Source organism: Pollicipes pollicipes, unplaced genomic scaffold (genome assembly GCF_011947565.3).
Source record: "Pollicipes pollicipes isolate AB1234 unplaced genomic scaffold, Ppol_2.1 Scaffold_7231;HRSCAF=8579_pilon_pilon_pilon, whole genome shotgun sequence".
NCBI lineage: Eukaryota > Metazoa > Arthropoda > Thecostraca > Pollicipedomorpha > Pollicipedidae > Pollicipes > Pollicipes pollicipes.
In genome coordinates, this window is record NW_023597034.1 from 7010210 (window position 1) to 7033176 (window position 22967).

Genomic DNA, 22967 nt, shown 5'->3' on the forward strand with positions numbered 1-22967 from the left:
GACTGCTCTAGGCAGCACAATTCTCTGTTAAGAAGATATGCCCCTCAATACGTCGTGGTTTGATTACGTCATCATACCTTTGCCAAAAGTTGATTGAGAGTCCATTGATGGCCGTTATATCTGGAAATAGAGCCCCTGAACGCCAGATGTAAACGCCTCGACAATGTTTTTTTGACCTTGATCGCCGCATGGCTTATGGAATGACAGGATTTCACGTTATCATGACGTCATGAATGCCAAGGTGACTTTGAAGAACTATCCCCGATATAATTTTCCCCATTTTCGCGGGCATGTAGCTCAGAAAATATGAAAAAATGGAGAACATTCCCTTTAAACTGACTTACGCATTTCACAACATACTCGCTAGAAAACCTCGCATCTTCCAGCACCACAAGGTATTTCCTGCTCTCTGCTCATTGACAGACATTTAATGGTATCGCCGGTTCCTCAAAAGTAGAATTTGGCCCTTCAGAGCATTGCCTAAACGTGAATTTTTAGAACACTCCTGTGTGATAATAGGTGGACATAATCATCTGAAATTACTACGGCGAAGGGCTACTTCATCAAATCTATCAGAATTGGTGATGTCATGATATTGTTGCCATATTGATTATTATATTCATTTACCATATTCATTTACAGTGTTTTGACCTGTTTCTGCCATAACATTCATCAGTGAACTGTTCACAGAGGAGATGGAAGGAGCTGTTCACGAACCATCTTACCATCCTTCGCTCTGTGAAAAGATGGACGCGCTGACCAGCTCTGGAGAGCTTATCCGTACTTCTTAGTCGACTGCGCCTCAACCGACAGATCCATCTCTTCCTGCGCCTTTCTTGCTTCCGTAAGCTCCGTTTCCACTACATGCACTTGGGCGGCACTGAAAGCATGCCATAGCACCAAACCTGCCGTGTAAATCCTGTCCTGTCCATCCTGTAAATCACTTTCAAATGATGGTTCTTGAGGTCGGTTGGCTCGTCATCAATTTGAATTAGGTTTTCAAGGTGACCGAGGACACGAACGCATCTGTTTTGCTATTACACCTGCGTTAAATCGATTGATGCGCTGAAATCTGACGATCAATGATTATCTTTTACCACAGCGCGCCGCCCGTCGATCCGCCGCTGACCGACGCGGACCGATATTGCGGTGTTAGTCACACCCGGCCGGCTAACAGGCTGGCACAGCGGTTAACTGTACAACCGAGGAAAAACCACCGGAGCGTTCGGGGAGCGTGGGCCGTTAGTGGTTATGGATGGGTGTTCGGCGCCGCCGGAGCGATATCGCTCTGCCAAAACATGTGGAAAACGATGTCGCTCATATTTTGATGCAGTGATTTTTTTTAGCAGCCCTTAGCACAACACACATGCATTAATGTGTACGCTGTTTTGCAAATTTAACACGCAAGGCAGACCTGAGCTAGTATAGTAGCGTGCATGGTGCTCATAAGCTCAAATGGCAAGATACATATGGAATATTATATAATATATATGTCGATGTTGGATTCTTTGCTCTCTATCATTTCGTGAATGATATCAAGGTAGGATCTGAAAGAAATGCGCTTACATTTGCTGATGATACTAAATATACAGAGGGGCAAAAAATGCGGACCAGGTGAAACTTCACTTAGAAAAACTAGTGAACTGGGCTTCTCCGTGGCATACATCATTGCATTATGATAAGTGTAATGTGATACATGTGAGTAGTTCCGGAAATAAGAGCATTACCTACAAAATGGGAGGCCGAGAGTTGGACCAGATCCAGGAAGAAAAGGGCTTAGGAATTATAATTTCCGTGGATATAAAGGCTGAAAAGCGATATGGAGCTACTAGGAGAGAGAAGGCACTTCTGAGAAAGAGAAACACTGCTAGAGAAAGGCACTTCGGATGCTAGGACTTATGAACATGAATGTTCATTTCAAGAGTAGAAATGTCATCAAAAGTCATCCTACCTAGACCACACCTAGAGTACCTAGACAATATTATTCACAAAACCACGCCTAGAGTATTGTGTACGGACTTGGTCCCCATGCTTTCAAAACGATATAGACAGACTGGAAAGAGTACAGCGAAAAGCAGCGAGAATGATAAATGAGATCGTCAACTTAAAATGCAAGGATAAGCTTGAGGCACTGGATCTTTATTCACTAAAATATCGTTGACTCAGATGAGATCTGATAGAGATAAACAAAATTATGAAAGTGATAGACAAGGGAGATCTAGAAGAAGCACTAGACATTAGGCAGAGACTCAGACGAAACCGGTTTGAATCAGCAAGAGGTAGGAGTTGAGGTATGAACAGACAGATGTCATTTAATTAAAGAGTAGTAAATCATTGGAATGAACTGCTGAACGAAGTCGTGAGAAGTAGTCCCCTCTAACAATATTTAAGAATCTCTTGGACAATTTCCATCGGTCTAAGGATCTCATTTATAACTAAATTCAGGCCGTTCATGGTAAGGTTAGTTTCAATGATGGGTGCGGAACCTGCGGTAGATCAGCCTCGATGGGCCCTTGTGGCTCTTTGTGGGCCTGATGTCTTTATGTCTTTATTCATCAACTGTGTTTCATCTTTAGATTAATCGGACCGAGATATTTGCCTTACGAAAAAGGCTTAGCAAATAAGTGTTCAAGGCGCATTCTTGCCAGTTTCGCTATGTTCAGGTAATGATGTGACTCACCCACAATGAACAGTGAGATCTGTGCGTGGGTAGATTTATGTGGGTGTTCATTTTGCGGGCACTTGCCCCACACAAAATGCAATCTCGTGCGGACGTGAAACGGTGGTTCACATCGCCTCTGTAACTTGTCTGTAACGCCTCTGTAAAAAGTCGCACTGATCTGGTGACGCCTGGGCTCCCATACGCTATGCGCACGCCAGTTGATGATGTGTTGTCATCGGCCCTTGACAGTATGTGGGCGAACCTCAGCAAAGTGTCTTTAAGCGACCAAAGGCCTCACTGACCTGCGCTAACAGCCATCCATAACTGGAGCGTCGTGGAATGATGAAACATGAAACACGCCTTTCTTCAGTTCAAATACGAGCTCGGGCGATGCCGTGTGTGTAACTGGAAAGCGCACAAAATAAGGCGAAGAGCAGACACGCATTCATGTTCATCAGGTCACCGCATCTACACTTTGCCCTGTGTACCTCACCGATCACCACACCACCGTGTGATACCTTCCCATCATGTTGTACCGAGGCCACCACACGAGCGCCGTGCACCCCGCCGCGACCCCGGCCTTATCCCAGACCGCAGGTCGCTTCTCGGCGCCGCGACCAGCTCGGCGCCGAGGCCGGCAGCGGCGGCTACCGTCGGGCGCGCCGAGCGGACCGGAAACGGCACAGTCACGGCGACGGCGTCCGACCGTGACCGCCGGCCGACCGCCAGATGGGGTCTGTCGGGTCGGCCGCGGTCACGGGGCTCGTCGGCGGGACGCGCCGGTGGGGCCGGGGACCGCGGCGGGACGCACCGGCGGAGCCGGGGACCGCGGCGGGACGCACCGGCGGGACCGGGGACCGCGGCGGGACGCGCCAGCGGGGCCGGGGACCACGGCGGGACGCACCGGCGGGGCCGGGGACCGGGACACGCCGGCGGGGCCGGGGACCGCGGCGGGACGCACCGGCGGGGCCGGGGACCGCGGCGGGACGCACCGGCGGGGCCGGGGACCTCGGGGGACGCGCCAGCGGGGCCGGGGACCGCGGCGGGACGCACCGGCGGGGATGGGGACCACGGCGGCGCGGCGCAGTGGCTGCCTGGCACGGTCAGCTCCGATGAACGACACCTGAGGCTGACGGCAAGGCTGCGTTGGTGGCTGAGCTCACGGGAAGAATGCTTCACCTATGTGTCTGTTGCTGGGGAACCCCGCCTCCGCACATTTTTTTTTTGCAGGGAAACCCGCAGAGATGCTCCTTTGCTGGATATTTCTGATGGTGTGTTACACTTGGTTGATGTGCTAATGTGAGCCCGGCATGTATTCGCGCCGCCACCACCGGAGCCAGTATCGTCTGGCTCCACCAACGTCTGACCTCACCAACGTCCGGCCCTACCAACGTCCGGCGTCCACCAGGTCAACGTCCGGCCCCACCAACGTCAGCATCCGGCCCCCACCAACGTCCGGCCCAACCAACGTCCGGCCCCCACCAACGTCCGGCCCTACCAACGTCCGGCCCCCACCAACGTCCGGCCCTACCAACGTCCGGCCCCACCAACGTCAGCGGCCGGCCCCCACCAACGTCCGGCCCCATCAACGTCCGGCCCCACCAACGTCCGGCTCCACCAACGTCCGGCGCCCATCAACCTCAACGTCAGACCCCACCAACGTCAACGTACGGCGCCCATCAACGTTCGGTCTCGTTTTACGCTTGCCATATACAATCGAACCAAGGAAGCAGTACCCCAGCTCCATTTGATGCTTGTTCAACAGCTTGTCATCAACTGGTCTCCGCCAGCGCGCTTGCTTTCGTGACATTCTGTCGTTGGTTCCCTGGGCAGTCCATAATAACTGTCCGCCAATAAAGAAATATCAGCCCTCGCTAGACCGTCGTTGGCTCGGGCACTCATCTACAAGTCCAATGGATCGCTCGTTCCGTACATCTGGTATTTATTGCTAGAGCCGACAGCTGTCCTACATGGGACCGCCATCAACGACGGCAGGGTCATTTGTCCGCCAGCCATGAGGCGGACGCGTCAACACAGGTAAAGGTCTGGAAAAAACGCAGCTACAACGCAAAGTAGGAGGCAACGCGAGCAAACGGCCAGCATCTCACACAAACAGGGGTGACGGGTAATATCAGTGAGGTCTTGCGAATAGCGACACACTTGTCAGTGCGAGCAGAGCTGGTGATGAGATGATGAACGCACGGGAGCACATGGCAAGGTGGGACCAACAATAAATACGAACAGTTTGAACATGAAGAGCGTCTCCGGCGCACGCCCTGAGGCTCACTAAACACGAGCAGGCACCTCACGGCGGCACCACTCAACAACTGGCCCACTGGCTTCGTGTAATGCCACGGTTACGCGTTATGCAGTTTCTCACGGGCGTCCCTCGCCCCTCCTCAGTACAGAAACGTCCCCAGAAATAGGCTACCACATCAAAAGTGGATAGAGACGAAGGGTGCACTGTCGCCGTCGCCGTCACCGGAGCCGCTGCTGTCGAGGAAGACGATGCCGCTGCCTTCGGCCTGGATGACGGGGCTGACCTCGGTGGCCGACAGCAGGCCCTCGTCCATCAGCGCCTCCAGCACCGTCTGCTGCACCAGGTCATGCAGCTCGTCGGACGCCCCGGCGCCCAGGTCGAAGATGAGTGTGCCCTTGGTGGTGTCGTCGCCGGATGCCTCGGTCTCGTCCTGCGCCGAGAAGCCGGAGGCCTCCTCGCCGGCCGAGTAGCTGCTGATGTCGATGGCGAACTCGTCGCCAGAGGCAGAGCCCTCGAAGTCAGCCTCCATACCGCTGCCGGCGAAGTCGGCTTCGACGCCGCTGCCCTCGTCGAAATCCTGCGCGAGCTCCACGGCATGGGTGGTGTCGGCTAGGTAGGCGACGTCGGCTTGGACCTGGTCCTCTCCATCGCCACTGGACTCTTCCTGCTCTCGCTCCTCCTCGACCTCGTTCATCTCGGAGGACACCGACATCATCGTCTCGGTCATCTTCATGGAGACAGAGGTGGCGACCTCAACCATTTGCGGGACTGCTGTCGGCTCAGCGGCCTCCTCTTGTTCCTCAGCCACATCCACACTGGCCTCGGCCGCCATCTGGAGGTCATTATTCGTGCTGTCCTCGATTTCGTTGGAGGCGACGTCCCCCAGATCCGAAACCATCACCTCCGCCCCCTCCTCCTCCTCCAACTCCGCCGGAGCTGCCTCAACCTCCGCGACCGGAACGTCCTCCTCCGTTGCCTTGACCTCCTTTTCTGCAATCAGGGCCTCCTCCTCCGCCGCCTTGGTCTCCTCTTCCGCGACCGGGGCCTCCTCTTCCGCCGCCTTGGTCTCCTCTTCCGCGGCCGGGGCCTCCTCGGCTGTCGCCTGTGCCTCGCCGGCCAACGCCTGGTCGGGCATCGGCGTCATCTCCTCGCTGACCGAGGACGTGACGGCAGTGATCTCCATGGACGTGGACGTGGACACGGACACCTCGACGTCCGGCTGACTCTCAGCCGCGCCCTCCGCTGCAGTCGACTCAACCATGGCCGGCGTCATGCCTGCAACAGACGGAGCTCGTGTGAAACGTAGCCATCATTGCTGGTCACCATTGCTCTGGTGTGAATGATGCTATTGAGATCACAGCGGGTCTGCTGTTGGTGTGCGGTCTGCTAGAGCTGAGTAGGTTTGCTCCATGTAAGTTTGTTTGATACAGTTGATAAATATATGTAACTGTTTTTCGACATTGCACTTAAAGCACGCGAGCGAAAAGCAACAGATGGTGTTTCGAAAGAAAGCCGTGAAGTTAATAAATGACTTGTTCTCGGAAGCATCTTCGACTTCAATACATGACGCTGTACGATTGATTCAAATTCTACACTGTTTCGATGGCGAATATGTCGTGCATAAATAAAATAGGTGCTCCCAAATACTATATACATTTGTAGAAGGCACAGAAGACACTCTTTTCTCTTGGCACTTTTCAGGCAAGGCACATTAACCAGTCTTCTCTGTCAACCACCTCCAAACTCAATACTCGCACGACACAGATCAAACAAAGCTGGTAATATGGCCAGAAGCAAGTGTTAGGTCTTATGACTTAATCCCTTTTGTCTTTACCCCCTCCGAGTGCATTGTTTTTCGTACCAATGCTTTGAGCATGCTTTGCATATCACTTTTTCTGGAACCGGACCGCGGAATTTAATGACAGCATTGTCATTGTTTGCAAGTGCAATACAATCTAATCACATTACCTTACATCGCTAAAAACAGCGTAGCATTGTCGCAGGGTAGCAGGTACCGCCCGAGAACAAAACAACTCCTAGTGACGTTTCTTTTCTAGTCTGAGATTATTGTAGCTGCATCGGCCCGTTGTGTTCAGACCAAATTTTATTTACGTTGTGAAGAAAATTTGAACCATGCGCTCAAATACCTCCCCATGGTGAGCAGCAATCTCTTTAAATAATTTATTGCATCCTAGGCACGATTTCATAAGTGCCCGCGAGGAGCCTGAATGCATGGACGCAGGCCTGTGTAAATATATGTGGGATAAGATATTTGTGGTTTATACACCCAGTTGTTATGTAACCGGTAGTAATGACGAAACGACTGAATAACGAAGCAGGCACGTTGGCATGGCATAGCTATATTAATTAATAAAGCCGATGGAGCGGTGGTGATTACCCAATATCCGAGACGGAATACAACATAACCTTAAGAAAGCACAAACTGTAATCATATACCTTCATAAACTTATTCAAACATGGCTCTGCTGTTCTCTCCCGGTACCTACCTACCCACACCACAGCTCAACTGCTGTACGCAAAACCCGAACACATAACTTCATAAACTTGGCCGTAAAAAGCCCACGCCAAATTACATTGCAAGTTTTACGAGAGCCGCCTCACACGGAGCTGATTCCCCACGAAGCTTCAGCTCGTGCCAAGCGCATCCAGGCGAGGCGGAAGCGTTCCAGTTCCGCTGGTGCATTTGCCGGGCGGCCGGGGGCAACGACCCGAGATCAGCGGAGTGGCGGGCGGCTCCGCCCGGCCGCCGCCGATCTCGGCAACCCTCCACTGCACGCAGCAGAGGCGCCGCCGGCGGTCACGGCAGAGCGGGCTCACCTGTGTGCTCCGGTCCCGCCTCCTCGTGGTGCGACCGGCCCGCCTCTGCCACCTGGTGGACCGCGGGCGCTGTAAAAGTAGCGCGGCTCAGTGAAAGGTGGCAGCACTATTGAAGGCGATATGGTCCTAGTCTGGGCGTGGGAGCCGAGGGTTGAAGACGCCTGGCAGTATAATTTGCAAACGATGTGCTGACGTCCTTGAAGATTTGGCACGCGATCGCTCCATGGCTCGGAGAATGCCACGCTGCTGGTTGTTGGGGGAGGAGTTTGAGGTCATCTATGCGGCATGAAAGGACAGTTCCAAGTGCATTGTTCAGTGTCATGGTTAGTGGTTCGCGATGCTGACAGTCACTGCATCTTACACCTAATCTGCCAGATATGCCATGCATGCATGAACAACCTTGGCTGAAAGTATTCAAATGCATTGCCTTTGCACACAGATTCGGCGAATCCTCAAGGTCTCAAGAAGGCCGGGTTCGCCAATACGTATTATAGGCATTATGCGCTGTTCCCAAGTCATTACACAACAAATGATCCCAGAGTCTGAATCTCAGCGTAATGACCTTCACAAATGGGAGGCATACAGCCGCGGGTGGAAAATCCTCTCGTATCATTACGCACGAGCTTTGCTGCATGTACCTCAAGTTTTACTGCCTATAACCACACAATCTAAGGCAACAGGAAGCAACGCATACATGGCCCAACCAATCATTCGCACTCAAACGAGCCAGAACACGACGAGGCAATTCTGGGTAATGGGCAAGGACAAGCTAATTTCGGCCCGATCTTCGGTCATGCCTCAGGGCCCGCTGAAGTCTTACCGGCGTACGCCGTAGCCACCAGCGCCAGCACGAGAACTGCCCGAAGTGAAGTCATCGTCTCCAAGAAAGATGAGCGCAGAAGAAACGACTGAAAAGGAAAGAGGTACACGTGATAATCTGCCACATGGCATCATTAGTGGCTTACGACAGCACGTGATAATCTGCCACATGGCATCATTAGTGGCTTACGACAGCACGTGATATTCTGCCGGGCATAGCAGTAGGAACTTGTCCAACGGGGGTGGCTAAAGGGTATTCCGCTTTTCTGTGCACCAGCATGGGCTAATGCTGAGATTTACCAAATTCCGGGAGGGCCAGGGGTCTCAAGTGTCTCAAGTGTGATAATTTCTACCGCCAAGTTGTCAAAAATGCGATTTTGTATTTGTCTACTTCGTGCGAGCAGAGTTGTATCAGTACATCACCTTATACAAAAGCGCAATGCAAGAAAAAAATGGCTGAACGGCTAAATGCAAGGCAAACGTTTGCATGGCCTTTTCAAAGGTCCACAAGCTGAGTTGAAAAGGAGCATAAAAGTAGAAAATCTTGACCAAGGTCATTCATTGGCAGATAACAGTTCTTAACCGACAAATACTGGGCGCATCGTGTGCCTTCCTGGGTAAAATGCTCCTTCATTGCCCGGTATGTGCATCAATAGCCACTCCTCGATACGCCAACATTATACGCTAGTCAACCCGCAACACATTCCCACGCGCTGCCCGGCCGCTCTCTCGGTGGGCGGGGTCGTGCCGCGCATGCCAGCTGTGAACCGCGCGTAGCCGGGCCGCACCGACGCGTCAACACGGTCTGCCTGGTGATCTGGGAAACAACCTGAATGATCGCGATGAAGGCTTTGCAGTCAAGTGGCTTCAAATCTGATCAAGGATATAAAGATGCCGAAGCATCAGTCCGCAGACGGGGAGACATTTCAGACCCAGATGCGCGACGAGGCCACGGTCGCTTCCAACATTTTGATCTTGTCCAAAGGCTGAATTGAACTGCTGAGAAACTGAAGTGAAAGCTGACCACCTTTTTCGCATGCATTTACGGCACCAAGTAGAATAAAATATGTTCTAACACAACAGCATTGACTGCTCTTGGCGAAGTATGGAGAAAAACAGAAGCTTGTACTGCACAGAGCTTGGATGGCCCAACACGCAGACAAGAATGTCTTTATCAAAATGCCAGGGCATTCTGCAAAGAGTTGCATGCGTACTTAAAAGTAAATTCCTTATCCCCATCACTCCTATCACGCATCTCTTATCATTGGCCCCAGCAGGATGTCAATGTTCAAAGCAAACTTTGTGGACGAACCGCCTCGTAGAGGACGAATGGCTGGGAAAAAAACACCATCGGATTCGATCAGTCGAATCCGATAGAATTTTTCAGAGAGCAGACGCGAGCGACAGTGAGCGACCATGCCGAACAGCAGTGGCAAGCGTCATCAGACCAAGCCACTCCACATGCACTGCAACAAATTCTTCGGTATCGATTTCAGTTTATCAAAATACTATGCTTCTTGATAAGAAGCAACGTGCACTCAGATAACAGCACAGACGTAGTTCATCGAGGATCTGCGTCAGCGCTAACAATGCAGGAACATACTGGATTAAACATTTAGTAAGTGTGACCAACTTTTGACACATTGCTGAAAACCAAACGATTAATGCTTGCTGACATTTCGTGGCAACAGCGGCTGCCCAAGCCAGCCTTGGACCCTAATCTTGACCGAAAGTCAACAACAAATTTAAGGGCGCTGCAGTCTTGCGTTGCAACTAACAACATCGCACATTTTCATTCTGCTTGTTGTCAGGCGTCTATGCCAGTTTTCTATCTCGGAGTGAGGCGAAGGAGGAATACGAATCACCGTCGCCCATCACTTCTGAGCATGCCCCTGAACAAAAGCGTTGCTTATGGTCAAGATGAGATCTGATGTAAGTAATCTTCAGCTGGGTCAGCAGCTCACCTCCAAATGCAACACGAACTTAAACCGCAATTGGTTGACTTTTCTCCTCGCAAAGACCATAAAGCCGCATGTGCCTAGCCAATGCATAGCTTAATTGGCAGAATTTGTGAACGTAAGGTAACACCTATCCATGTTTGAAAGTTTCTTGGCGAGCATGGGCGCTCCCCATGATCAAAGTCACGCTCGTGTCCGACAGTTGCGCACCAAAGCAGACAAGCATGATAAACGCCCCAACCGTACTTTAGTTATGCTCCAGGTGCGAACCTCTTAAATGGCGATATCAGGACATGCGTGCACGTCTTCGAGCGCCACAGCCGACCCAAGGACGTGCTGGCCAGGGGCCGGACCGGCGCCCAGTAACCATCGCTCGGAGCCGACCCACGTGGTTCGTAACCGCCGCCGGGACCCGCCCACGGGAGCGGCCACCGCAGGGCGTTCCAGACCAGCGGCTCGGCGGCGGCGCGATTTGCAGGCCTGACCGCGCCGCGCCGGCGAATTACCGGCCGGCGGCGGCCTTCGCGAAGGTCGCCGGGCCTCCGGCGGACATCTCACGGTGGGTGCTTCCGCTCTGCCCCCACCTGGCGTCGCACGGTGGGTGCTTCCGCTCTGCCCCCACCTGGCGTCGTACGGTGGATGCTTCAGATCTGCCCCCGCCTGGCGGGCTCGCTGCCCGCCTCCCCTTGCTCTCGCTGCCGCTCTGCCCCACCTGGCGGGCTAGCTGCCCGTCTCCCCACGCGCACTGCCCGCCGGGCACGGCAGCGCGGCAGACGCCACGTTCGGAGGGGGGGGGGGGGACGCGGCGCACCCAGGGGGGTGGCGAACGGGTGGTTGCGTGACGATGAGCGCCGCACCGTTGCTGCCTTGTCGGGTGATGAGCTGATGGGTGCACCCAGCGCGGTGTGGAGCGAGCCGTGCGCCTAGGCCGCGATCTAGGTTAGCCGACGCACCTGTAGTCAATGTCGGCCAAGTGATACGCGTGTCGGGGGAGCGTCAGGCAAACACAGGAGAGGATGTTGGATCGGTATTTGCCCGGGGGAGGGCCATATCGATACTTATGTCGGGGTGGGAGACAGTCTGGCCGATTGATTGGAGAGGAGGTTGGCCGATGCCTTTTTGGAAGGACGCCAGATTGGATGGGGCATTTAGAATGCCAATTAGAGACGATTTGGGTCTATTTTACGGCCCACTTTGTGAGTCCGTTCATCATGGTCTGAGTTACATGACAGCAAATTAAAGGTAGGAGCTTGACATTGTTTGCCTCTTACAAGGACGCTATGTGCGACCTTTGCGACGCATCGAAGCACAGGTAAAGGGCAAAGTTAATCCCTTATGTTACCTCTGTCCCCCATTTGTTTCAGGCAGCGCGGACGTCTGAAGAATTCCTTCCTGTCACACGCTGATTGAAAAGGGCACGGAAATTCCGTTGTAGCTGCGGGGCTACCACAGCCAAGGATTCTGGAAACCTTTCCGAAGCGTTCACTAAACGTCAATCAAACCGGTTTCCCTCAAACCCGGCAGGTCAGGTTCAAAGAACTCTGTCCCTATAGCGGAACTTTACCCATTGACGGCCGTCATTAAACTGAGCCCCTAATCACCGGCACGTGACTCGTGGCGCCAGAGCCTGGAGTGTGGCCTGGCGCGGCTTCACGCCGATTTGGTCCGGGTCGCCTCACAATAGCCGCTTGACTGGGCCGATGATTAAGACAGGCGAATTAATCGCCACATTTTACAGCGTAAACACTGCACTGCCAGTTAACGCAACTCTTGATTACTAGTGCTTGGTTACACATTTGAAAACTTAAGTACTTAAACGTGATCTATTTCCCTTGCAAAATGTTAATGTCTTACGATAATAATCCAAAATATCTTATGACGGCTTGAGATCTTCTTGGAACTGATGCCTCCTGGTGCCTTGAGGTCGGATATACTCGGCCCGGCACCCATAACGCCGAAAACAAGGGCTTGAGACCCCTTATCCTCCTGTCAATACATGTCTGGCTGCCAGCATGAGGGCTGGAGCGGCGAGTCGGTAACGACGCGGCACAGCGCCGGCCGCGCCGAAGCTCAGCGGCCCCTGCCCGTGAGGCGGGAATCCCGGGCAGTGGCGGACCTGCCCGCCGGCGGGCGTCATCAGCGGGCGGGAGCGCCGGCTCGTCAGTGCGCCTCCTCTCTGCTGAACAGACCGCAGCGTCACCGGGCGTCATCAGCGGGTGGGAGTGCCGGCTCGTCAGTGCGCCTCGTCTCTGCTGAACAGACCGCAGCACCGATCGGATGCTCAGACCGGTTTTTCACCGCATTGGCCCCGTGCATGCGATACCGTTCGTGAGCCAACCGGGGCCGCCGCAGTAGAGATGTAACGCACCGACAATGGGGCGAAACTGGACCGGGGCATGGCAGATGAGCAGGATGGAGGCGGGATGAGTGCCGCTGGGCGCTCGGCCGCATCGGATGGATCAGTGTATGCTTGCAACATTTTCATTTTTCGTAGTGCGATTGGTGGGTAAGGGAGATACATATCGATGTAACTTGGTAAAACGTACTTAAGTGACAAAGATGCGCCATAAGTATCACAGCGAACTGCCTGAGTTCATCAACAACTTACACACAAACTGTTTACACGCTTACACAGTTTGTACTTGCTTGGTGTTAGATACTTACGTAATGAGTGTGCAAACAAGACGGTGAATTGTTTGACCCCACTCAATTTCATGGCGGTCATGAGTCTCTAGCATTGTCCTTCTAGGCTAAGTCTAAGTAGGCGGCAAGGGCTTCCGTTATTAGGAAAGAACGGCAAGCGATTCACCTTGAGACGCTTCCACTTTTCTGTTTTCTCGGCTCTTTTGATAGCTATCAATTACCGGCCTGACGGCTCCGAGGTCACGCACGGCCGATGTCCACCTTGCCACTAAAACTCGCCGGAACAAAAGCAACACGAACCGTTTCCAGTCTTTGCACTCATGAAAGATCCGCAAGCCATCACACGACACATGACGGACTGTGGCGAATCATCGCACGACTTTTGGAGGTCACGAAGCAGCTCTGTTGGATCTGTTTCTCTGCGTGCTGACCTGCGCCAACAGAATAGTACGGCGCAGCACGACCGTGTGCACTGCTCACCGCGGGGGGGGGGGGGGCGACGGAGTACGGCCGCCACCACTTTGTTATGATAAAAGGCAGGAAACCGGGCGCCGAGCGCGTCGGCCGAAATTGGGGTGCCTTTGATAAGAATTGGGTTAGATGATGTGCCGCTAACAAGCGGGATTCGCCGCTGCTGGCGGGCGGAAAAAGCGACTGAAACGCCACGTTTCCGGGCCGTTTGAGGCGGGCAGCGCTACGTTTGGGTCCGCTACACTGCAGGGTGAAATCGGGTGTTGCTGCTTGGCAGCACCCGATGTAATCCACAGCAACGTGTCTCAAGGGTGTCATCGAATGTCGTTCCTAATCGCAGGCACGCTCGTTCGATAATGATTGATCTTTACGATATGGCTTTCATAAGCAAAATCGGAGGTGTCTGATGAAACAATAGTTGGCAGCGCTCGCTAAGTTGCAAGTACATTTTCCGAGAGCATAGCTCCTATCGGGGTCTAGGACTGGAGAAGGAAGCCGGGCCCTCTCTCCCAGCTGGCAGAGACGGGCCTTTATAAGGAGCCTGTGGAGCCCTCAGCGGCGGGAAGCCCACTGACAGGAACCAGGCCATGCATTCGCACGAAAGGGGGAGGGGCGCGGCGCGTCGCCCTGATAGACCAAGGTCATATCGGGCAACGGCCCGGTCGCGTGCCTGACTCAAACCCCGATGCATAAGTCAGTGGTCGTGGCCGCCGGCGCCGTCGGCGGGATCGGCGGGGTCACGGAGTGGGAACGAGACCAGGCCAGGGCGCGCCGCGCGGCTGCCGCCTCACTAGCTGAGCGCGCTCTGCCGCGGCCGGCTGACGGGCATGAAGACTGAAGCCGAGGTTGATGCCCTGAGTTGCGCTGGGAAGGGACGCAGGAGCCGTTTCGGACCTCGGTTCGCAGCTGGCCGACAAGGTTCCGGGCAGCGTCTGAGGAGCCTAGCGTCCGGCCGTCACGCGGCCCCCGGCGCCGGTAGAGCCTTGACGGGCGCCGCGCGGTCCTGACCAGTGCTGGAGCACGGCATCGACGCGAGGAAGGCCCCGCCGCTCGCAGTGCGGGAAGGTCACGTGCGTGCCGACCGGAGGCCCCCGCCGCACCGAGGGGGCGGCGCACGCCAGAGCAGGAAATGCCCCGTCGATTGGGTCAGTGTCGGCAGGCGAGGTCATCTGACCACCTCCCGGCCCTCCGGCGCGAGCGACCGCCTCAACGCTGGCTCTCAACAAAAGCCAGGCCTATTAGCAGAATATCCCGGGATGCGTCTGACGTGTATAAAAAAGCGCTTTAACCATGGGGACGATATCTCGGCCATGATCAGCATTAATGCGCTGGAAGCTCTCAAGGCGAAATGCAGAGCCCCAGCCATGAGTGGCTCCATTGCACCGAGCTCATGCGAGGTAATTCAGAGATGGTGACTTCTCCAAAATGCCTCTCACCATGCCACTGTCAAAAAGTGAACAGCTAGCTAATAGGCATTCCAAGCATGCGTCTATAAGCGGCGTGTCACGCTGGGCTGGGAATAAGCCGACCACGTGTCAGTTTTGTGATGCGTAAACCATAAACTGCTTTGAAGCGCAAAATTCATGAGATTTAGTCGTTATAACGTGGAACTATGGGTGCAGTAAGTGTTCCACCAGTTAAGTCAAATGCGCGAGCTATTTAGACTGTATATTTAGCAACAAATAACAGAGAACAGCGAAAAGTGCAGGGTTAAGTTGCATCATGGAGAAGTTACGCAGTGAGACATAATGACAGCGCAGTATGTGATGAACCCGGCCTCCTGTGATTTCACTGCCTTCTCAGCTCCGCCCTTCGTTATAAAAACATGAATGGCATCCATTCTTACACCATGGTTTGCAGCGTCTGCAAATTGTTCCCCTGCAGTTCTGACTCCATATCAGCTGTCATTGTCGGCTCTAGCTGCAATGTAGCAGCTCTACGTAGACCAGCTGCCGGTGCCGTCACCTTCACAGCTGTAGTACTGCAGCTCCACACCAGCTGCCGGCGCCGTCACCTTCACAGCTACAGTGATGCAGTTCTACACCAGCTGCCGGTGCCGTCACCTTCACAGCTGCAGTGCTGTAGCTCTACACCAGCTGCCGGTGCCGTCGTCTTCACAGCTGCAGTGATGCAGTTCTACACCAGCTGCCCGTGCCGTCACCTTCACAGCTGTAGTGATGCAATTCTACACCAGCTGCCGGTGCCGTCACCTTCACAGCTGTAGTGATGCAGCTCTACACCAGCTGCCGGTGCCGTCACCTCCACAGCTGCAGTGCTGCAGTTCTACACCAGCTGCCGGTGCCGTCGGCCGCCCAGCTTCAGCGGGGCAGCTCTGCAACCGCTGCCCCGCAGCGTCTCGTGCAGAAGGCCGGTCTCAAGGTCTCCGGGTCACGCTTGTCTAGAGCTCCGCCGGCCGTCTGCTCTATTATCGATGGCATATACATCCTCAATCGATGAAGCTCATGGAATTGCAGATTCCTGGCCACTGAGTGGGCGAGCGGTAGCGATATTTCATTCATGGCTCGGTCGGCAGCCTGCGAACTGGACACCGGACACGTCGCCTTGCCTGGTGACGCACACGACCTCTGGTAACGTGACATAACTGGGCGCCGCTCGTCTCGTCACGCAACAGCGCTGGAGCCGCCTCTCCACTCAAATGAGACCGCGCAAGGTGTAAATCAGTTCAAGCCCTTGGGGGCCTTCAGGGCCTCAAGGGCTTTTGAGTCTGCCTTGTTGATGTTCTCGTTATATTCGTGGCCCGTTCTCACCAAGAGCTCAATGACTTGCCGCCAAAAACATGTCCAAAGCCAGCTATGTTTTAGCGATACAGCATATTTTCGTTGGGCCGATGGGATACTACCACCATCAAAATGCATGAGGGATGTGGCGCCATTTTTGATCAGCAAGCTAGCCTTCGAACGCACAATGCTCATTTCAGATCCCATGCAAGGTGAACAACCTGGCTGAAGAAGACCTTCGCATTTACCCTAAAAAGGAAGCAGACGGAGCCACAGCACGCGACCACCAGCTCAGATCAGGGCTGTAATCCGGCGTCCCCGTGCCGCTCCCTGCCGCGGCGCAGGCGGCCGCCGCTCCCTCGTGTACGTGCCCGGAACCGGTCACTTGCAGCGCGGGCCCCGGCCGTTCGGACCCGGCCGCTCGGACCCGGCGCGCATCGACGCTTCCATGTCGGCCCTCGACGCTCCCATGTCGACCCTCGACGCTCCCACGTCGGCCCTCGACCCTCCCACGTCGGCCCTCGACGCTCCCACGTCGGCCCTCGACGCTCCCATGTCGGCCCTCGACCCTCCCACGTCGGCCCTCGACGCCTCCATGTCGGCCCTCGACGCTCCCATGTCGGCCCTCGACCCTCCCATGTCGGCCCTCGACGCCTCCATGTCGGCCCTCGACGCTCCCATGTCGGCCCTCGACCCTCCCACGTCGGCCCTCGACGCCTCCATGTCGGCCCTCGACGTTCCCATGTCGGCCCTCGACGCTTCCATGTCGGCCCTCGACGTTCCCATGTCGGCCCTCGACGCTTCCATATCGGCCCTCAACGCACCCATGTCGGCCCTCGACACTCCCATGTCGGCCCTCGACATGTCGGCCCTCGACGCTTCCATGTTGGACCGTGTGCGCCGATGGCGCAGCCGCGCCACTGGCACGTGCGGTCCTCCGCCTGCCAATCTCAAGGGTATCGCGGGTTGGGGCGGCCGCCCACGGTCCCTGGTTGGAGGTAGGGCCGCGCTGCGGTGCCCGAATGTCCCGGCCGGGGATGGAGAGGAGTTGCGTCTCGAGCACAGGGAGTCGGGGATGGGGAGCGCCACCATAAAAGGTGCTTGGAGAGGGAGGACGCGCACACAACATCATTGTAGAATTCTCAGTTTTGAACAGGTCTTTCCCTGTACACCGGCAAACTCCGCTGCGCATCGGAACAAACCGATGTACACCGCGACGGCGTTTCGCTGGAAAAAAGCTAGCTTCAGCATCCGCAGGTTTGTGTCCAATTGTTCGCTGTCCCAGAGCCGACCCCATCAAAGGTTTGGCAGAAGGCCAAACAGCACAGGAGGGCCAGAGCCTGTTGATTTCATACTAGCCAGTGGCGGGGCCAGACAGGGTATGAGGAAATGGAGCCATGATCCCCCTTGGACTGAAAGGGCACCACAGTCTCGTGGTGAAGGGGCACCAAAATCCTCATTCGGGTCTACATCGTCTTTACTTTGAAGACGCGGCAAAGTTCAGGGTCACCAAAATGGCCTTAATCTTCAAGCTTAACATAAAAATGAAAAACAGTTGATATATAGGAATGAAGAGGTCTAAGCACGGCGGGCCGTTGCGGCTGAATATATTTTTCCTTAAAAATAACAATATAAAAATGAGGTGACCGAAGTCCAGGGACTTCTTTGTGAGCGGGGGGGAGGGGGAGGGGGAGGGAAGGGACGGGGCACCAAGTTTCAGAGGGCATCACAATAAAGCGCGCCCTCTCCCTTGATGAAACTCTGGATCTGTCGCTGCTACTAAAGCTGTCTGATTTGATCGATTGGCCAATGCATTCACAGGCACCGATATCTAAAGCAAGTGCAAGTAAGGCTCAGTGCAGAAAATTTTCAGAATATTTGGAAACGTTCGGAACAACACAACAACTAGATCATACAATAGTCAGAGGATTATTTGTTTCTCTACATTATCTGCCAATCATGACTGTGTTCTTTCATGAAAATCGCAATGCTTTGTAGGTTGGCGCTGTTCATAGAGGGTCCTCGTGTGTTAGGCGCCTTTTCCGGTACAATCTGTACCTGAAGCTGGACCATACACGGAACTACTGTCACCCACTAACTTCCGCGGGCTGGTTTATATATATATATATATATATATATATATATATATATATGCATATATATGTATATACATATGCATATGTATACATTTACTTCTATGTATATGTGTGTATGCATACATCTATCTACATTCCACCAACTTTCTGTCTGCAACGACAAACAAGGTGAATTCTTCAACGATGGTGGACAGAATCTATCATTTGTCATTTACCAATTACATCCTATACCAATGAGGCGGGTACGCAACATTTAACGTCAAATTCATTCACATCTGCATTTCCCACAATTGTCTCTAATCAAATGATTTGCTAATGACTTAGTAAGACACATGAACCGCCCTCCGCAGAGTGTACTTTGGGAAGTTTGGCCTCAATGCATCAAGCGTAATGGGCCCGAGGAAATTGGAATTCTGCAAACCAATCGTCTCGCGCGAATAAACCTTCATCGTCGTATATTGAACCATTGAGCATTCAAGTGTCACGCCACTTTATACGGTGTCACGTGGTGTCGTTCAGCAGTAAAGCCAGGATATTATGAACCCAACGGCCGAAGAGAGCCAATAATCATGCATCTGCTTGTGACTGAAGCGGTGAGTGCTTTGGCAATGTTGTTTTGCTAGCTCAACAATGCATTAACCTTTGTCCGAAGTGAACGAATTTCACTGAAAGCCATTTTCAGCAGCAGAGTGAATGACACTTAGCACCGAACCATACAACATTTTTATACGATGGCTCATCACTCTCGGGTACATAAACCTCGATTGTTTTAACAAACGACAATTAACAATGGGGTTTACGCACACAGCGTTGCGTTTTAGAGCAATGTCGGCAGAAATAGGGGGAAATACCGTCCTGCTGCTAACGATAGCGTGTCAAAAGCAACAATAGTTTTATGCCCTATCTAAGCCTATTTCAACCTGAATTAGACAAGTCTTTAATTCAAACCTGAACTGGACTACTGTTTGTAACCGAAGGCAGTCCTTTCGTCCGTAGAAACGAGTATAGTTTTGCCTCAAATAGCATCAGGGACCGTGCATAGCCTAAAATATGCCTTTTTAGCCATTTTCAACCCTACGTCCCGTGGGAGCAAAACGATTGCGCTGTTTGAGCTGCTCCTTCCCGAAGTTTCACTGTGTAACGTAACACTCCAAAATTACCGTCCGCTTGGCTTCTGATTGTGCTAGAGATGAAAAACAGCTAACAGGTGTGCTAGAGATGAAAAACAGCCAACAGGTGTGTCCCTTACCATGAGAAGAAGCCGGCGGTATCCAGCTGGGAGATTTTCATTTATTTGGAAGCTTTTAGCATGATTTGAAGCACACCTGAGCGTGAAGTTACGTTGACTAAGCCCCGCTTCCACCCGTCCTATGTTTCCATCATGCTCTATCAAACCCCCTCCTCCTCCATGCGTGACGTGGCTTATGGACGGTTCCTTACCGCCGTAGGAATATTCTATCGAGTACGCAAGGGTACTGTAGGCCGCGTTTCATTCAGAATATCAAACGATTTTCAGTACCATGTTGCGCGGTCACGGCTAAGGGCGTCTCCACCCCGTTACGCAAACGAGGCCGGATTCCGCTCACACTGGATCACATCCCACATTCCCAGGGCGTCACACGATTCCGCGAACGGACTCGGAGGCCGGATTCCTTCCAGGGACGCCACGGCGCCGTCACCGGCGCCCACCGCGCCGCCTCACACCCGGCGGCGGCCGGACGGCGTCGGCGGCGGCGGGCCCGTCGCCGGGGGCAGTTCCGGGCGGGGTCGGAGCGAGCCGACCAGACTGGTCGGCCTCATGGTTACCTTGCCGCGGGACGGCGCGCGTGACGTGGACACCGCGACGCCGGGCGGTGTCAGCGCCGGCGGCGTCCGTCAGCACTAATTGCCCCACACCTGCGGGCGGGGGTGACCTCACGGGCGCCGGCTTGCTGGGGCCTCCCAAGGTATTGCGTTGCGTATGGGAGGAACGTGACCGCAGCGCGTGCCGTGAGCTGGGCAGGGTGTTAGGAGACGACTTGGTATCTAGAGCGCTGTTTTTCTTTCTGTCTGATTCAGGCGGCAAGAAAACATTATGAGTCAAGTCTCGAAGCAGTGAAGACTGACAATTATTTTACACGGAAGACGCGTTATTAACGTTGTCTTTCATGCGTGCGGCATGATACAATGGTAAAGTTGACAAAAGGCAAGGTCAAAAGCTGTTTATTTACTTGTCGCTGCCACAAATCAATGCTTCCGAACGGCGCCAACTTCAAACCAAGGTTATATCAATCATGAGCGATATTGGTTACATGATATATATCTCTGTCAAAGTTTGCATGGTACCTACGCTGTTTCTAATTAAACAAGGCCATTAAGTAAATGAGACAGCATGCATCTTGTAGTTATCATAATTCGCCGTTTTACCAGCTTTAATAACGCGAATTTAGCGCCCATGAAAATTCGCCCAGAAGGCAAGGCTGTGCAAGCCCTTTTATGTTGTAAAATGTTCATAAGGCCTACCACATTGCCATATGATACACTTATCACCTCAGTATCACATCACCCCATTTTCAACATTGCTGGAATTGTTTTCGTATGTTGAATGCTCCTATATAAATCGTACAGCATACAAATTATGCTATATCTCATGGTATCACCCACTATTGTCAAAACCATGGCTGCTACTGAAGCTAAGTGCATGCGGAAATCAAGGCACGGTTAGGAAGTCATGGCTCTCCAAAGTTCAAGCAGCTTGCATTTCTGACTCACACCGCCAGGAGTTGGCAGTGTACATCTGCCGTCCAAAGTTCAAGGCACGATATCAGTGGACAAAATGCCAAAAGCTTCATGACACAAGGTAAGAACTGGTACTACTTCTTAAGGTGACGCATGCAAAAAATTATCCTTTTCGGCATCATTTCGTGTGTTAAGCACACGGTAAAATGGACTGTGTCGAAAAGTAAACATGCTGAAGCAGAAACTGTGAGCCCTCGATTCCAATCTATGGCATCGGGTGAAAACTCTGCCCCTTCCCACCGAAAAATGATAGTTCAAGTTGTTCGCGATCACCAGGAGCCTTAGACCCCACTGGATGTTCGTCAGTAACGGCTTCACGCCGATGACCTGATGTGGGGCTCCCGCCCGCCGATACCGATCACTTGCCCATCCGGGAGACTTCTGAAGCGCCTGGTACAATGCACAGATACTCATACAGCCGGATGTTATCCGGCGGATCCTGGAACGGGCAGCTTATGCTCAAAGCTATCGTCGTTATGCGAAGCACCGTATTCGAAAGCGTATTAGCGCTAATTATGAAGCGAACAGACCAAACGATTGCACCAAACTTCCAGTCTACGCGACCACATGGGTGTTTCCAGAAGCGCAGCCTGACTGGACGGGACGGCTTCCTTGGTTTTAGACGACGGCAGGGGGAGGGCCACAGTAATTTGTGAAGAGGAAAGGCGAATTTTACGAGCAAGCCGCTGCCCCGTTGATAGTACCCACGGACAGAGAACAGACTGACAGACCCCAGAAACGCCAATAGGCACAGTACCCATTTGATGAGCTGTCGTTGGCTTGCCCTGGCGCCTTAAACAATTGTTTCAGCTACGTGCCGTACGCATTCACCGGGCTTTCCGCTGGTTCTGTCACCAAATCACGGCTGTTGTACACTGCCTGTCGCTGTACATGGTGGGGACCTATACGAATTTAAGTCAAACTAGTTTTCCTGATCACCAGGTTCCGAAATCATATTCAGTGGTGTCGTGGTGAACACTGCTCGAACCTGCGGGGGGGGGGGGGGGGGCTCATGATGGCTAAATCACCATGAGACCCTTTGACTGCACCACTGGGTATTCCGTCCAAAACCGAGGCCATCCATGCCACTAAGCATAGTCTTAACTAGCGTCGCATAACTGGTCAACCGTCAAACACGTGCCATGATTAGTGATGATATCCGGTGATCTGGTATCACTGCCGGGCACAACTCTCGCCGCGCGAGAGGAGACCCGCAGCCGCCCTGCACTGCAACCACGGCTCCCCACTGTCCATAATCTGTACCGGACACGGCCGGCAGTGTCCGACTCACCGGAAGCAGAGGAGGGGCAGCTGACACCACGGTCGACACGCGCCAACTGAGGCCCGGCGCCGCCCCAACCACCCAGCTGCGGGCGCCGGGCGCCCGGCCGGCAGGCGGCAGCTTCGCCTGCATGCCGCCAGGCGGCGGGCTGCGCGCCCGAATATTTGGCCAGGCTTTGTATTCTTGGGGATGAATGCTTTGAGCAAGGCTTTTGTTTATGGTTCCTAGTGAGTGCAATAAGCGTACGTGATATATTTGCTGGCATTACTTCTCACCTTCCAACTGCGAGCAGCTGTTGTCCACGAAGTGAGCAATTAGGCTTGAATGGATAGAGGCGTAGCATGTGCAAAATGCACGCAATGATTCTGTCAGCACGGATCGGTCGCAGACCAGGGAGGGACCAGCGCTCGCGTGCAGCCGAG

At 53.6% G+C, this 22967-nt stretch overlaps 1 protein-coding gene across 1 annotated transcript; it reads right to left on the minus strand.

Annotated features, from left to right (window-relative positions):
• Nucleotides 1-4580: 4580 nt before the first annotated feature.
• Nucleotides 4581-22624, minus strand: LOC119110542 (putative surface protein SACOL0050). The gene is made up of 4 exons (XM_037234407.1): nucleotides 22555-22624; nucleotides 8581-8668; nucleotides 7761-7829; nucleotides 4581-6197 (listed from the first exon to the last, which is right to left on the minus strand). The coding sequence occupies exons 2-4, from the start codon at nucleotides 8633-8635 to the stop codon at nucleotides 5098-5100; spliced, it is 1224 nt and encodes a 407-aa protein (XP_037090302.1). The 5' UTR covers nucleotides 8636-8668; nucleotides 22555-22624; the 3' UTR covers nucleotides 4581-5097.
• Nucleotides 22625-22967: the final 343 nt, after the last annotated feature.

What these genes read in the sequence shown, in the direction of transcription:
- LOC119110542 (XM_037234407.1), bottom strand. Translation starts at nt 8,635, where the DNA reads ATGACTTCACTTCGGGCAGTTCTCGTGCTGGCGCTGGTGGCTACGGCG. An exon ending in GGTGGCTACGGCGTACGCCG is followed by an intron (nt 7,830 to 8,580) that starts GTAAGACTTCAG and finishes CTACTTTTACAG; the next exon opens with CGCCCGCGGTCCACCAGGTG. An exon ending in GGCGGGACCGGAGCACACAG is followed by an intron (nt 6,198 to 7,760) that starts GTGAGCCCGCTC and finishes CGTCTGTTGCAG; the next exon opens with GCATGACGCCGGCCATGGTT.